This window comes from Gracilinanus agilis, chromosome 1 (assembly GCF_016433145.1).
Source record: "Gracilinanus agilis isolate LMUSP501 chromosome 1, AgileGrace, whole genome shotgun sequence".
Lineage (NCBI taxonomy): Eukaryota > Metazoa > Chordata > Mammalia > Didelphimorphia > Didelphidae > Gracilinanus > Gracilinanus agilis.
The window spans coordinates 718,956,831-718,970,831 of record NC_058130.1 but is presented as its reverse complement, the minus strand read 5'-3'; the positions used below and the strand labels follow the sequence as shown (position 1 = coordinate 718,970,831).

The following is a 14,001-nucleotide window of genomic DNA, read 5'->3' as shown; positions in this document are numbered from 1 at the left end:
CTATAAATTTATGATGCAATAAACAGCTACAGTTGTGCAAAAGTAGAATGGGATGCTTCAAGGGATATAGTGTTCCCTTACTAGAGGTCTTCATGTGAAAAGTGATTCCTTAATTAGGGATATTGTAGAGAGCAGTCTTGTTTAAGTATAGATTTGACTAGCTGACCTCAGATGGCCCTTCTGAGATTCTGTGACTTTGTCACCTCAAAGGTCCCTAACAATCTGTGAAAATATAAATATCATTGTAACTGATCAAGTAATAATTTGCTAGTCACTGACAACTTATTTTCAATTATCTTATTATCTAAGAATCTTAGAGTCTAAGAGTTAAAAGGGGATTTAGAGGGCATTCAGTTCAACCTCCCATACCATGCAGGAATACCCTTGACACCATTCTAGAGAGGTGGTCTTCCAGACTTTGTTATCAAGATGAGTTTCCTGTAAACTCACCCCATCATGAACAAGAGCCTTCCAAGTGTGCTCCAGCTTCTTGATGAATCTATAGAAAAACCATTAATGATATCAGAGAAATACAGTGGAGATACCCAGACCTTTATACCAGTTATCTCCCAGAAACAAAGCATCTCTACTATTTCTTATTGTTTACAAAGCTTCCCTAGCTCAGGCCAAGGTTGACTTTTCTCTTGGGGAAGAAGGGAAAGAGGTAATTCGATAAGAAGGTAGCTGTATTTACAGTGTCCCTTTTTCCTTTGGAATGGACTGAAACTGGCTTTGCTTTGGGGAGGAGTTTGGAATTAAATGGAGGCAGTCTCAGAGACATGGATAACACCTAAGAAAATTTTTACTGGCATCAACCCATTTCTTGGGCTGCTATCAGTTGGTCTGAGCTGGCATGGTACCTATCACTCCTCTATACCCCCTCACTCTTGACTTCCTTACTAGATCTAATAGTCATCACTGTCCCATTTGTTCTCTCTCAACACCAAATGAGGTTTCCTTCTTACCTCTCTTGGCTTGCTTTTTTTGAAGGTTTGGCTACTCTTGTTTTAGAGTCCCAGAAGGAAGATCACTATGGTACATAGAAGGGTATGAATTTGGAAAATTATCTGGTTCTTAAAAATGCTAATAACTAAAAAGAAACTGATTATAAAAAGAAAGTCTAAGCATGAATCTGATTTAAAGTCTAATCAGAAAACTTCACATCAGGCATGTGGATTTGATTTGACCCAGTAAAGAAATTCAAAGAAACCTGAGCCCCATCACTTACCTGTATGATTGTAGGATGTCAATTATTCCTATATGTAGAAGTAGACGTTCTCCTCGGCCATTCACGGCTGGGATCCCACCCATCCTGGAGAAAGAAGTGCATATGTTATCAGCAGCTACCCCAGCTAGTGCATTAGAGTTCTAGCAAAAAGGTTCCAAGAATAGCTACGAGCTACATTTATGGAAACTGACCTCCCTGTTGGGACATAATGCCGAAGAAGACAGCAGGTTTAGGAGCTGAGTAAATGAAGTCATATCTGGAAAGTACTCCATTTCCCCTTACCAGAGCCATCTGTCAAATAATGAGCCTCTGGAAAAATAAGGATTCTACCAGCAGGAAAGGAGAAGACAGATGACAAATTTACCTAAGGTGTTTTGGGTCCACTAAGCCTCAGGAGATTTGAGTGTGCCTATTAATTTGTTGGATTCCAGATTCCTCATACTCTACCACAAATTACTTTCTCGATGTCATTTTATCATTTCCTACTAGGCCTTCCAAAGTTTGGTCACCATAACAGCCCTATGAGATGAATGGGCAGGCACTGTTAATGTTTGACATATGAGGAAATTGGTACTTGGTGAGGCTCAGTGTAAAGTCCAAGGTCACATAGCTAGTAAGTAATAGAGCAGAGATTCTTGAGAACCTTAGGTTAAAGGTAAGGAAACTGAGGTTTGGGATGATAGTGATTTATTCAATGACTATATATGTATCTTTCTTTTTTTTTTTAAATATATATGTATCTTTTTTTAATATATATGTATCTTTTACACACACATGCTATAAAACGAGCTTATTTTCTATAAGTGTTCCAGAATCAGTCTTATCTTTATAATTACACTGCAGTTTTCTGACCAGTGATGGGCAGACTACATTCATTCAGGGACATACTTAAGGTCTTTCCCCTTCTATCAGAATTATAAACTTGTTAGCAAGTTTAGCCAAAGATGGGAGGGAAAACGGTTTAATTTGTGATTTATTCTTCCAAAGAACATGATCATTAGCAAATTTCCCAGTTGCCCAAATGTGTCAGATCCTAGTTAAGTTGGTTATTGCTGGCTAAGATACTGCTATCCCCATTGCTAGTACAAACACAACACACTACAATGTTAGTTGGTGCCCATAATCAGTGGTTTAAGACTGTTCCGGAGCCTGGAGTCAGCCAAGCTCTCGTCACACACAAGTGACCCCATGCACTGTAGTCCTCAGTCCTCACCTGTGATTCTGTTATTCCCTTGATGGAGGTCTGCAATTGGCCCAAACCCTACAAACGCCAAGACAGTCTGAAGACCAGATATGTTACCTCTGGGGGAATCCCCCCACATAGCAATTTCTGGTTCTAGTGGGATTTCAGTTAAAAGTTTAAATGAACAGATCTAGGTTTCTAACACTATAGTCAATACATTAGGTAGGCCAGATAACACTTTTTAGATATATTAGGGAAATACTGGTTCCAATGCCAGCTGGCTTAGAGAACAGACTTTTATTCTTTTCCAACTAGAAGGAAGAATTTCAGTTCATATATTCATCCAGAACTCGAGAACCAAGCAAGATCCAAGTTCTTTATTCAAGTTCCTCCATAATCTGATCCTAGCTGCCTTTCCAGTCTCTCTAAGAATTTCTGCTGTAGCCAGTGGTCTCCCCATTGTTACTCCAACAAGCGATTCTGACCTTTATACTTTTGTTAACACCACTCCTCCTGTGTGTAATGTCTGCCTTTCTTTTTTCCCTAATAATCTAAATCCTTTAAAGCTCAGGTCAACTCCCATGACTTAGTATGAAACTTTCCCTGTTCATCTTAGCCTATATTGGTTTCTTTCTCTTCTAAGCTCCTACAGCAAAATCAAATCGCTATGTGAGATCATAAATACTGTGAAGGAAATGAAAAGCAACTGATTCCCTGGAAACACACAAAACTGAGTCTACCTCATGACATTCATATGATAGTGAATTTTATTTTGCCCTTGTTTATTATATTGTCTTGTGTGTACAAGAATTTAATTCTTGTATTTGTTATTTAATTTCATGAACATATGTCCTATACTTTATACTAGACTGTAAGCTCCCTAAGGGCAGATAGCCTTGGGGGTCAAGACTTTGTCCTCACTCTTTCCCATATTCATCTGTTACAAAATCCTGACAATTCTACCTCAGTAGAATCTCTATTCCTACTGTTACTACCCTAGCAAAAGTCCTCATTAGGCCCCACCTGAGCCTACTGTCAAATCTTCCTTTCTCCACTCCTTCAATTCACTGCTCATTTGCTATGGGAATAAGCTTTCTCACATACAGATCTCATCATGTAAGTGGCTCTCAATTCCACACTGAGAAATTAAAATTCCTTTGCCTGGAACTCAAAGATTTCAAATTTGGTACTACTCTCCTTTTGCAGTCTTATAACATATGACAAGTCCAACTCTTGACACCTCATTGTGATACAGAAATAGGACTAAATTTCTTAAAACAACAACAACAACAAATAAACCCATACCTGCTGTTTTAAAGCATCAGTTCCAAGGCAGAAGAGCAAATAAGGGTTAGACAATTGGAGTTAAGTGACTTGCCTAGGGTCACACAGCTAGAAGTATCGGAGGCCAAATTTGAACCCAGGACTTCCCATTTTCAGGCCTGGCTCTCTATCCACTGAGCCACCTCGCCTAAATTCTTGAAATTATATCAGTGGAGTACAAGCTCTTAAAAGATAGTTTTGGCTAGGTCTACTGTCCAAGGATCAGCTGATCACCAACAGGTTGACTAATAGGTCCAAAAGAATCAATAAGATCATAAATGATGTCATTCCTCCTTCCCCATCAACTAAAAAACAGATCGAATAAACTTTACGCTAGGATTAACCTATATGTCTTTCATATTGTTATACAACCCTTTATGAGAAGGGTCTATGTAGTCATAATAATAGCTAACATCCATACGGTGTGTTTGCAAAGTGCTTTATAAATTTTATTTCATTTTGTCCTCACAACCTTGGGGAGGTAGGTGCTATTATTACCCCTACTTTACAGATGAAGAAACTGAGGCAAAGAGCAGCTAAGTGACTTGCTTAGGGTCATATAGTTAAATGTCTGAGGCAGGATTTGAAATCAGATTTTTCTGATTCCAGATCAAGCACTATTCACTGATATCCATTATCTACTAACCTAGCTGATAGAGAATATCCTTGATGAAAATGAGAAGAAAACAAGAGGGCTTTTGAAGAGTACTTTCAATAGCTGGCCACATCTTCATGGCCATAACTGGTGGAGAAGTATAGAAAACATAAGATATTGCTGTGTTTATAATTTGCCTATTACAAAAGTTATGACTCGAGGATCAAAAAATTCGTTGGTGGGGTTAATCTCACTATTAATACAGATTATAATTCCATATATAAGTAGGTGTGTATATATATTTATACACACACATCTAATTTTTTTCTAAAAATCCTTACCTTCTGCCTCGGAAGCAATAAGGGCTGGCAATAGGGGGGGTTAAGTGATTTGCCTAGGGCCACATAGCTAGGAAGTATCTTGAGCTAGATTTGAATCCGGGATTTTTTATCTCCAGGCCTAGCTCTCTATCCACTGAGCCCCCTAGCTGTCCCCTGTAATTTCTTTGTAATTCATGATACTTCTGTAACTTAGATGGGTATCTAGGAGCTGTTGTGACTGAAAAATTTATATTCTTGTAGTCAACTAGGTGATGAGTCTCTCTTAAGATTTCAGAAATAGTTTCCCAAATATTATTCTGAAATACAGGAGATATTTAAGACAGAGAGTAAGACCTCCACTGTGCATTTGGTAGAAGCTACAGAAAGGAGGTATTTCCATATATGGATAAGAATCACATGAAATGAGAAAATATATGTAAGGGGAGAGGATGTGATTTCCATCCTCCAGTTCAGTTGATGTAATCACAGAAGACCTAGAATGTAACCGAAAGGTGTTAATGAGGTGTTAAATTAACTGTAAAGAAGGAAACAGATGTGATTGGCTGAGTAAACAAATTGGCCATGACTTAGGGGCTTTAAATAGCTAAACTTTGCTTACCCTTCCAACCCAGAGTTGGTCATGGCTTAAACCCTAGCTTTCTTTATTATTATTTTTTAATTAATTTTTTATTTTTAGAAAAATTTTCCATGGTTACATGATTCATGTTTTTACTTTCCCCTTCACCCTCTCAAACTCCCCCCACCCCCCACAGCTAACTCGCATTTCCCCTGGTTTTAACATGTATCATCAATTAAGACTTATTTACATATTATTGATAGTTGCATATCCTTTCGAGTCTACATCCCCAATCATGTCCTCATCAACCCAAGTGTTTAAGCAGTTCTTTTTCTTCTGTGTTTCCTCTCCTGTAGTTCTTCCTCTGAATGTGGGTATCTTGTAAAGGGAAATTCTACAAATCCACTATGTATAGCGGACATGAGTCTTTACACAAACTAAATTTTAAATTGATGTAAATGCTGTTATTATTTTACATTATTAGGTTGAACTGGGTTTATTTTTTTAGAAATGACAATTATAATTTAACTACAAGTGTCATTAGTATTTATTTGAGAGATGCTGGATTTAATTATTTTGATCTGTCAAAATGTTTGCTTTATGTCCCATTCAAATATAACACTGGCTTTTTGTTTCCAATGGTCATGCATACATTTATGCACTATGCCTTGGTAGTGGTGTATGAATTGATGTTTTTGTTTTGTTATTCACAATGTTGATTATTTTAGACAGAAAATTTTTTATGTTTTTAAAAAATATGAGCAAAACTGAAATCCTATATTAAAAAATGATGATAAGTTGAAAAAAATTTTTTAAAAAATAGCTAAACTTTGGATGAATTTAAGGGTTAGAGCTTGAGAGGAGAGACTGCAAATTGGGAATTGCCTGTGGATTAGACTCATGCAGGAAAGAAAAAAAAAGATTTCATTGTGTATATAATCTAAAGAGAAGCTAATGGATCAGCAGGAGCTATTGTCTCTAGTGGGGAGCAGAGAAGTAAATTCTAGATCAACACAGAGAAACAGTGAGTCACCCAAAAGAGGAGGCAGTTTTAAGGAGTGCATCCCCCTGGCAGCAAAGAAGAGTTGAATTATGGAAAGGAGTAGACCCTGGGAACTCAGCTGAGCAGAGATGCTGAACTCAAGGTTTTGTATAGGCTCTTTCTGTAAAGAAGAAAGAATGGTTCCTAAGCCTTTCAGTACTATGAGTTGTGAGTTGTCTTTGCCATAAGTGCATCCTACATATCTGCTTCACAAATTGTACTCTAAGGTAGAGCTCTCTCTTCTGAAGTGTATATTTCTGGGGAAGTGTGCCCCAATATTATGGAAGGGAGATATTTTGTAAGTACTATTCTTACTCTGCCATCTGAATAAATCATTTTGCTAAGACCAAACTGAGTCTACTGGATGACTATTAACAGGAAGCATGCTGGTAGGTGCTTCTATCCAACAGAGTTAGGAGCAGACTCACAGGTTATCCATCAGCTTGTATGGGAGTAACAGTATCTCTGGAGATTCAAAGTGCAAAGTATTATACCAGAGGGAACATTAAACATAGATGGTTTAGGATCAGTGGAGGAAGTACAGAAGAATTAATGAAATCATGGAGTCATCAAAGAATGGAAATTAGTAAATGATATTATACTCTACATCCTCTACCCTGTCGCAGTTATGCTGAATTTTACGATCTCTGTGCCTTTATACTCATGTAATTATTTATTCCTGGAATATTCTCCCTCCTCTGTTACCAGTTGTTCAATTTCTATACATATTTTATTTTTTATTTTTTTTACATTTTTAAACCCTTAACTTCTGTGTATTGGCTCCTAGGTGGAAGAGTGGTAAGGGTGGGCAATGAGAGTCAAGTGACTTGCCCAGGGTCACACAGCTGGGAAGTGTCTGAGGCCAGATTTGAACCTAGGACCTCCCGTCTCTAGGCCTGACTCTCAGTCTACTGAGTTACCCAGCTGCCCCTCTATACATATTTTAAAGCCTAACTCACACTACCACATCCTTTGTGAAGCTTTCCCTAACCCTTCTCTTCTGTGAAGATCTTTCTCCTCAGACCCGGAATAGCTATTTTGTTTTGCAATTCCCTAAATCACTTGTCTTTCATTATTGTATATTATGATTATTTGTATGTCTTATTCCTAATTCTATATTAAACTTCACGAGGGCAGAGATTGTTTTATCTAAGTGCTGTATTTCTCCAAACCTATCCAAATATTCTGTCCAGAGTGTTAAAAAAATGTTTTCTGAACTAACATTGAATGAGTAAGGAGTAGATCTTATTCTTCTCTATATCCTTCTTAGTATCATATGTGGGCTATACATAATAAGACACCAATAATTTATTTAATAAAGGTTATGGTTCTAATTTGGACCAAATTATTGGACCGTTAAATGGAGAGCAGTCCTTTCCCCACTGATGCCACTCTTGAACTGCTTTTGGAAGGTCAAGAAGAGCAGGGCGAAGGTAAAGCATTTGTGTTTTACCTTCACCCCAACATAATGATATCATTCCTGGAGCAGAAGCAGGTATGAGGCAGTGACAGATAAAAAGTAGATAGAAAGAGGTCCCTGGGAGGAGAGGTTGTTGGCTGACTGTTCTATGAATTAACCCCAGAGAAAGCCTTCAAGGCTGTTCAATGGACGTTGGCGAAATTTGTCACTTACGTGTCATCAGTGTCTATAGATTCCCCCCGGGCAGCCCCACCCTGGATAGACTCCATCGCTGTAGAGTAGAGTGCCTTCTGGCCAACTGGACGCTTCTCATCAGATGTGCTCTGGTCTCCCTCTGTTTGCTTTTCCCGTTCCTGCTGGTCAATGTTATGTACTCCCAGCAATAGGCTGTAGTCCATGATCTTAAAACTCTCCAAAACCTACAGGACAGCAAAAAAAGACCAAAAAAAAAAAAAAAAATAGAGACACACCAACTCAATCCCTCCCAATCCCCCAAATCAGGTCAGTCCTAGTCAGATTCAATCTGCCTTCTTGATCTCTTGTCATTCAAACCCTGTGAACTCTTAGTTATCTTAGTTAGTAGTAATTAATAATTACTAAACAAAATTGAACTTAATTTCATTCTGCAACCTCAGATGATATACTTTATCTTTTTGCAAGGTTGCTTCTAAGGGGTCTTGGTAACACTGTAAAATATTCTTATGAGAGGTCATCCAGCCCTTCCAAGTAAGAAGTTCCCAGTTCTAAATTCTTGTTTTTTAAAAAATCTAGCAAATCTATGAACTTACTGCTTAGTAATGTATCTGAGAAGCCCTGGTATTCTGAAATTCTTGGCACTAGATTTGTATGATTTATTCTTATAAAATCAGGGCCTGTGCAATCTCATTTTCCTGTGTAGGCCAGTGCTACCGCATGTATTACTCTCCCTGGAACAGAGCCAGTATCTCCCCTCTCATTCCCCCCAGGACTAGTGTGACTCACTCCCATTCATATAAACTTATCCTCTTAGGGGTCATTCCCCTTACCAAACAGTCTCTCTGTAGAGTTTTCACCAGTGCAGTAAAAGTGTCAGCATCTAACATCAGCCCTTCAGGCATATCCTGCATAAAGTCCAGGTCTTTATACGTGGGGATGGACTTCTCCTTTTCTTTCTTGCTTGCCCGTCGCTTGTATGTAGAGCCCTTTAAGTCAAACTTGAGGTGCATCTTTACTACACGGGGAAGGATATTGTTCATTACCACTACCCGGATGTTTTTCCCTCCAGACTGAACACAGTATAGCCCATAAAACTTAGGCAGCAGGGTCCTGGGATTCTGGTTTAAATTCTGGAAGGAAAAAAATCGTACTGTTAAAAGGAAATGAAAAACAATGGGACTTAGAGCCATGAAGCCTTCAGTTCAAAGCTGTGTGATTCTGAGCAAGTCAGTTAAACTCCCTCAGGTTCAGTTCCCTCATCTTTTAAAGTGGGGTTAATATTAGCACTTAACTTACAGGGTCTTTGTGAAGTTCAAATGAGATACCTTAGTGAATTGCTTTCTAAATCACTTAAATTACTATATAAATACTAACTATTGTTGTTATTCCCAACACCAAACTGGAATCCAACAGAGGATATAGATATTTGCTAGGATCCTCTCTAAACACGTGATTCTAAATGCAAATTTCCATTATTTTAAATGTAATAAACCTGATCATGCTCAGCCTTAAGCTGGTAATTTTGGTTTATTGGTCCTGTTCTGGTAAATCACCGGAATTGAATGGGACGTGAGAGGCCATTTAGCCCAGAGGTATCAAACACTTAAATGAGTTCCACAATACTGCTAAACAGGGAACTTTATGTACAGTTTAGTGGCCCCTGTCTCTTTTTGAGTTTAATACCACTGATCTTGCCCTCTTCTTCCACAGAAAAGAGGAAGCCCTTTTACAGTGTCTTTGACAGGTGGCCCATCAGCCTCAACTTGAATATCCCATGAAATGAGGAGTTCATAATTCAAGAGTCTGTTGTGTCATTGTTGAACTCCCCAATAAAGAAGATTAAAGCATTTTAAAATGTGAAGCAGTCTAATCTAGCAGAGAGAATATGAATCTTGGAGTCAGGAGACTTGGAATGGAGTTCCAATGGATACTTCCTAGGTGCTGGACCTTGAGCAAATTACTGAACTTCTCCAAGTTCCATATGTATGTATGTATGTGTGTGTAAATATATATATATATACATATATATATATAAAAAGATGGAGTTTGCTCATATATTACCTACCTACAACAGAGGATTGCCGTAAAGTGTTTTACACTTTACGGTTGATAGAAATGGGAGTTACTGCTAAGAGTAATACAGAAGGACTTTTGTTTTAGTGTGAGGTTCTCCAGCTAAAGTTGTCACAATGATAATAGCAGCTTGAATTTATGCAGTAAATATCTTTTATATCTTAACTGAAGCTCGTAAAAATTGTGCAAGGCAGATAGTGGATTGCTGTTATCTCCTTAGTTAACTGAAGCTTAGAGGAATTCAGTGACTTGACCAGGGTTATATAGTTAGTATATAACAAAGTTTGGGAGTCCAAGTGTGGAGCTTTTTCCAGTATAGGAAGATATTTTCTTAGGCTGCTTGAAGGATGACTTCCAGCTTTTCTTCTCTTATCTTCTTGTCCTTAGCCTTCCAGTTTCTCTCTCTTTAATTTTAAACATTTTAGTTCTTCAGACACAAAGACTTCAGTTGACATTTCTGGGCAAGGCCAAAAACCAAGTAAAGAATTTATCCTCACTGAGAAAGAATCAAGCCATCTACCTGGCATTTCCCTAAGGCGATTTATCCTACTGGGTTAGGCTTCAGAACAGTGATAGGCAAACTACAGCCTGCAGGCCAGATGTGGGCCCCCTGAAATGTTCTGTCCAGCTACATGACATTATTCCTAATCTGATGAATACAATGAGTAGGATACAATGCAATGAGACTTTGGAAGAGTTGCCTTAGAAACAGATTGACAGATGAGCATTTCCTTTCCTTTGGGTCCCCTCTTTAAAAAGTTTGCCCATCACTGCTTTAGACTGAAAATCTGTTAATCAAGTTTTGGGAAAACAAGAAGCTTCCTGCAGTAGGTTCAGGAATAAAAGAATATGTCAACTCCAATGAATCAGAGGGAAAAGCAGATCCCATTCAAATTTTATAATCTTTGTTCTTCCTTTATTAAATCCTAAACTGCTGTAGTTTCTCTTTAAAGATGATTATCTGATCCTTATAGCACAGCAGCTACTACTGGAAGCCTTGGTCTATTTACAGTCAACTTCCTTGGCCTCTGGTCACCTGACACCTGAGCAGAATTTTAAGCAGATATTTCAAACATAATGCAACAATTAGCATAAAATGACCATCTTTAGCTGTTTTCTAGCAATAGCATAAGTTTATGTATACACACACAGAAAGCCTATGCTCTGGTTTCCATTAAGGATATGGGTCTCTGGGAAGAGTGGCAAAGGTTCCTTATCCAAGGGAATGAGAATGGGGTTCACTTTTGGATACCATATTTTAATATGCATATGGACAAGCTGGTTTGGTTTTAGAAGAACCCTGCCAGGATGGGGAGTGGATTAGCAGTTATGTATCAAGAAAATGGGAATGTTTAAAATAAGAAAGAGAAAACCAAGGAAATTATGATTTTTTTCAAATATTTAAAGAACTAGCAGGAAAAAATAAATTTCTTCTACTTGGACCCAATGAGGGGGAAGGGTAGTGAAAGGACGAAGATTTTGGTTTAAGAGATGTTATATTTTCTTCATTAGATATGCCTAATAATGGAATCAGTAACTTGAGGTTATGAGATTCAAGTGTCCCACAAAGAGACTGGATAACCACATGTCAGAGCATGCAGTTGACTAGGTGCCTTTGGAGGTTCTTTCTAATCCTAATGATTCTTAAGTCACTGCTCCAATTAAACTTCAACATGCAAATTAATAGTCAAGCCAGAAATAGATCTGAGAGGAAAAGTTTTAACAAAAATAGAAACTATGACTCTATCAAGTGACATGTCAATTTCTTCACACCTTTCCTCAGAACAAAGGAAAATATGTAGGCTAGTGAGCATTTTTGCACCTCTGAAGCCTCTTGGTTCTTATCTACACGGCTGGTTTGGCCCTGCCAAGAACTTCAACATGTTTGGTTATATGCAAGATTAGATTTGAGGAATGCTTATTTGATCTGACAGAAAAATTTTCAGAATTGATTATGCCTCTGCAGACCCTCCCCTCCAACTTCCCTCTGTAATCAGTATGATTATGGTTGCCATCTCACCTATCTTACCTCTATTGCCCAGCACATAGTCCTTTTTTTGGGTAGGAAGCCTTGCTGTGATAAGCTATGTAGACCCCGAGATGTAGAGTTCTTATTAGGCCAAGTAGTACAGGAATGCCCTGTATATATGTTCTCTGTTTGAACACTCCCACTGATCAGGAAGCTGCTAATTTTTGAGGTCTCTAAGTTATGAGGCTCTCATTGGCATGCCTAAGGAAGATAGTTTAAGTTTTTGAGCAACACTTTCAACTCAGTACAGGCCTCCGGCTGAGATCATTATATTAAAGGGCTGGGACAAATGGATATGTTTCTTTCTTTGGTTGGAGGACAGAATCAGAGAATGTTACCATTAAGAAGATCATTGGGGACCATCTATAGTTTCTCCTCCTTCTCCTTTTACAGATAAAGTAATTGAGGAGGGAAGTGACACACAATGATTTTGGAATACAGGCTAGTTTAGAGTTCAGGGGTCCTTTGCTTTATTCACTGGAGCATGCTGCCTTCTAGTTTTTCTCTTTTATTTTAAAACATTTTAGATTTCATTTTCAGGTCCAAATTTTTCCCCGCTATCTTTTCTCCTCTTCCCACTGAGAAAGCAAGAAAAACAAAACCCATTACAAATATGTATAGGCAAATAAAAACAATTCTGGCATTGCCACATCCACTCTCTTCCTCTTGCCCCCAACAAATATACCTCAGTTTGCCCTCCGATATCTTTCTAGGCAGAGGTGGGTAGCATGTTTCATCTTGAGTCTTAGGGAATTGTGATTGGTTATTATGTTGACCAGAGTACCTAAGTCTTTTAGTTGTTTGTCTTTACAATATTGATGTTACAATAAATTGGTTCTGCTTATTTCATTCTGTCATCAGTTCATGCAAGTCTTCCCAGGTTTCTCTGAAACCACTGTCTTTATCATTTCTACAGCACAGTAGTATTCCATCACATGCAGATACTGTAACTTAGTCATTCCTCACTGAATGGGTACTCTCTATCCCCCTTAGTTTCCAACTATTTGTCACCAAAAAAGGTGATATGAATATTTTTGTACATGTGGATCTTTTTCTTTTTATTTGGTATGTTTGGGATATGGGTAAGTAGCAGTAAGAGGGTATGCATAGTTTTTAATAGCTTCTGGAGGTACAATTCCAAATCTCTTTCCAGAGTGGCTGGGCCAGTTCATAGCTTCACCAGCATTGTACACTAATACACCTGTTTTCCCACAGCTCCTCCAACATTTGTCATTTTCAATTTTTTCCCTTCAACTTTGGCAATCTGAAAGACATGAGGTAGTACCTCAGTTGTATTAATGCGCATTACTCTAATTATTAGTGCTTTAGAACATTTTTTGGTATGGCTATAGATACTTTCCCAGCTTCTCTCTTGTCCCCAGTAGGCTTCAAACTCAAACTTTAAGCACTCAGCAATCATTTACTATTGCTATTACTACTGACTGAGAAAGGGGGGGGGGGAGCCACACATACCATGTAATAGCCAGGAAGCAGCTTCTGTAGGAACTCTGCTTCCTTGTGCATCACAGTCTTAATGATGAACTCATCATCACTAGTGACATAGAAGAGGGAGCCACTGGCACCTGGGTTGGAAAGTTCGATCAGTGGTTCGTTGCACAAAGAATACTAGGAAAAAAAGAGAAAAAATGGAAAGGTCAAAAGTGGAAGGACTGGAAGGAAACTCTGGTAGATGATAGAAGTGCAAATGAGAGAAGTGGGTATACTCCATATGAAGTTGGCTGACCCTGTAAAAAAAGTGCTAAAAATTCTAAAAAGTAAATCTTTTACTTGAGCTTTAAGGTGCTTAAAACAAGTGATAATAAAGATGGTTTTTTAAATTATTTTATTAACATACCATTATATATATGAACACACACATATATGTGTGCATGCATGCGCGTACACAAGCGTATACCACATTTTCTCAGAGTTGGAAGAGTCCTCAGAGATCATTTCAGATCAGTCTTGCACTGAAATCCCACTCCAGTGCCTTAACACAGTATCCAGCTGATGCTG

The 14,001-nt window shown here is 38.2% G+C and overlaps 1 protein-coding gene across 1 annotated transcript in view; it reads right to left on the bottom strand.

Annotated features, from left to right (window-relative positions):
- PIP5K1C (phosphatidylinositol-4-phosphate 5-kinase type 1 gamma) overlaps positions 1 to 14,001 on the bottom strand; it is a 131,710-nt gene that overhangs the window by 10,828 nt on the left and 106,881 nt on the right. The window contains exons 7-11 of the mRNA XM_044671311.1: positions 13,459 to 13,611; positions 8,714 to 9,013; positions 7,902 to 8,107; positions 1,229 to 1,312; positions 451 to 499 (exon numbers count right to left, since the gene is read on the bottom strand). Coding sequence (XP_044527246.1) covers positions 451 to 499; positions 1,229 to 1,312; positions 7,902 to 8,107; positions 8,714 to 9,013; positions 13,459 to 13,611 — 792 coding nt within the window. The remainder of the gene's footprint in view (positions 1 to 450; positions 500 to 1,228; positions 1,313 to 7,901; positions 8,108 to 8,713; positions 9,014 to 13,458; positions 13,612 to 14,001) is intronic.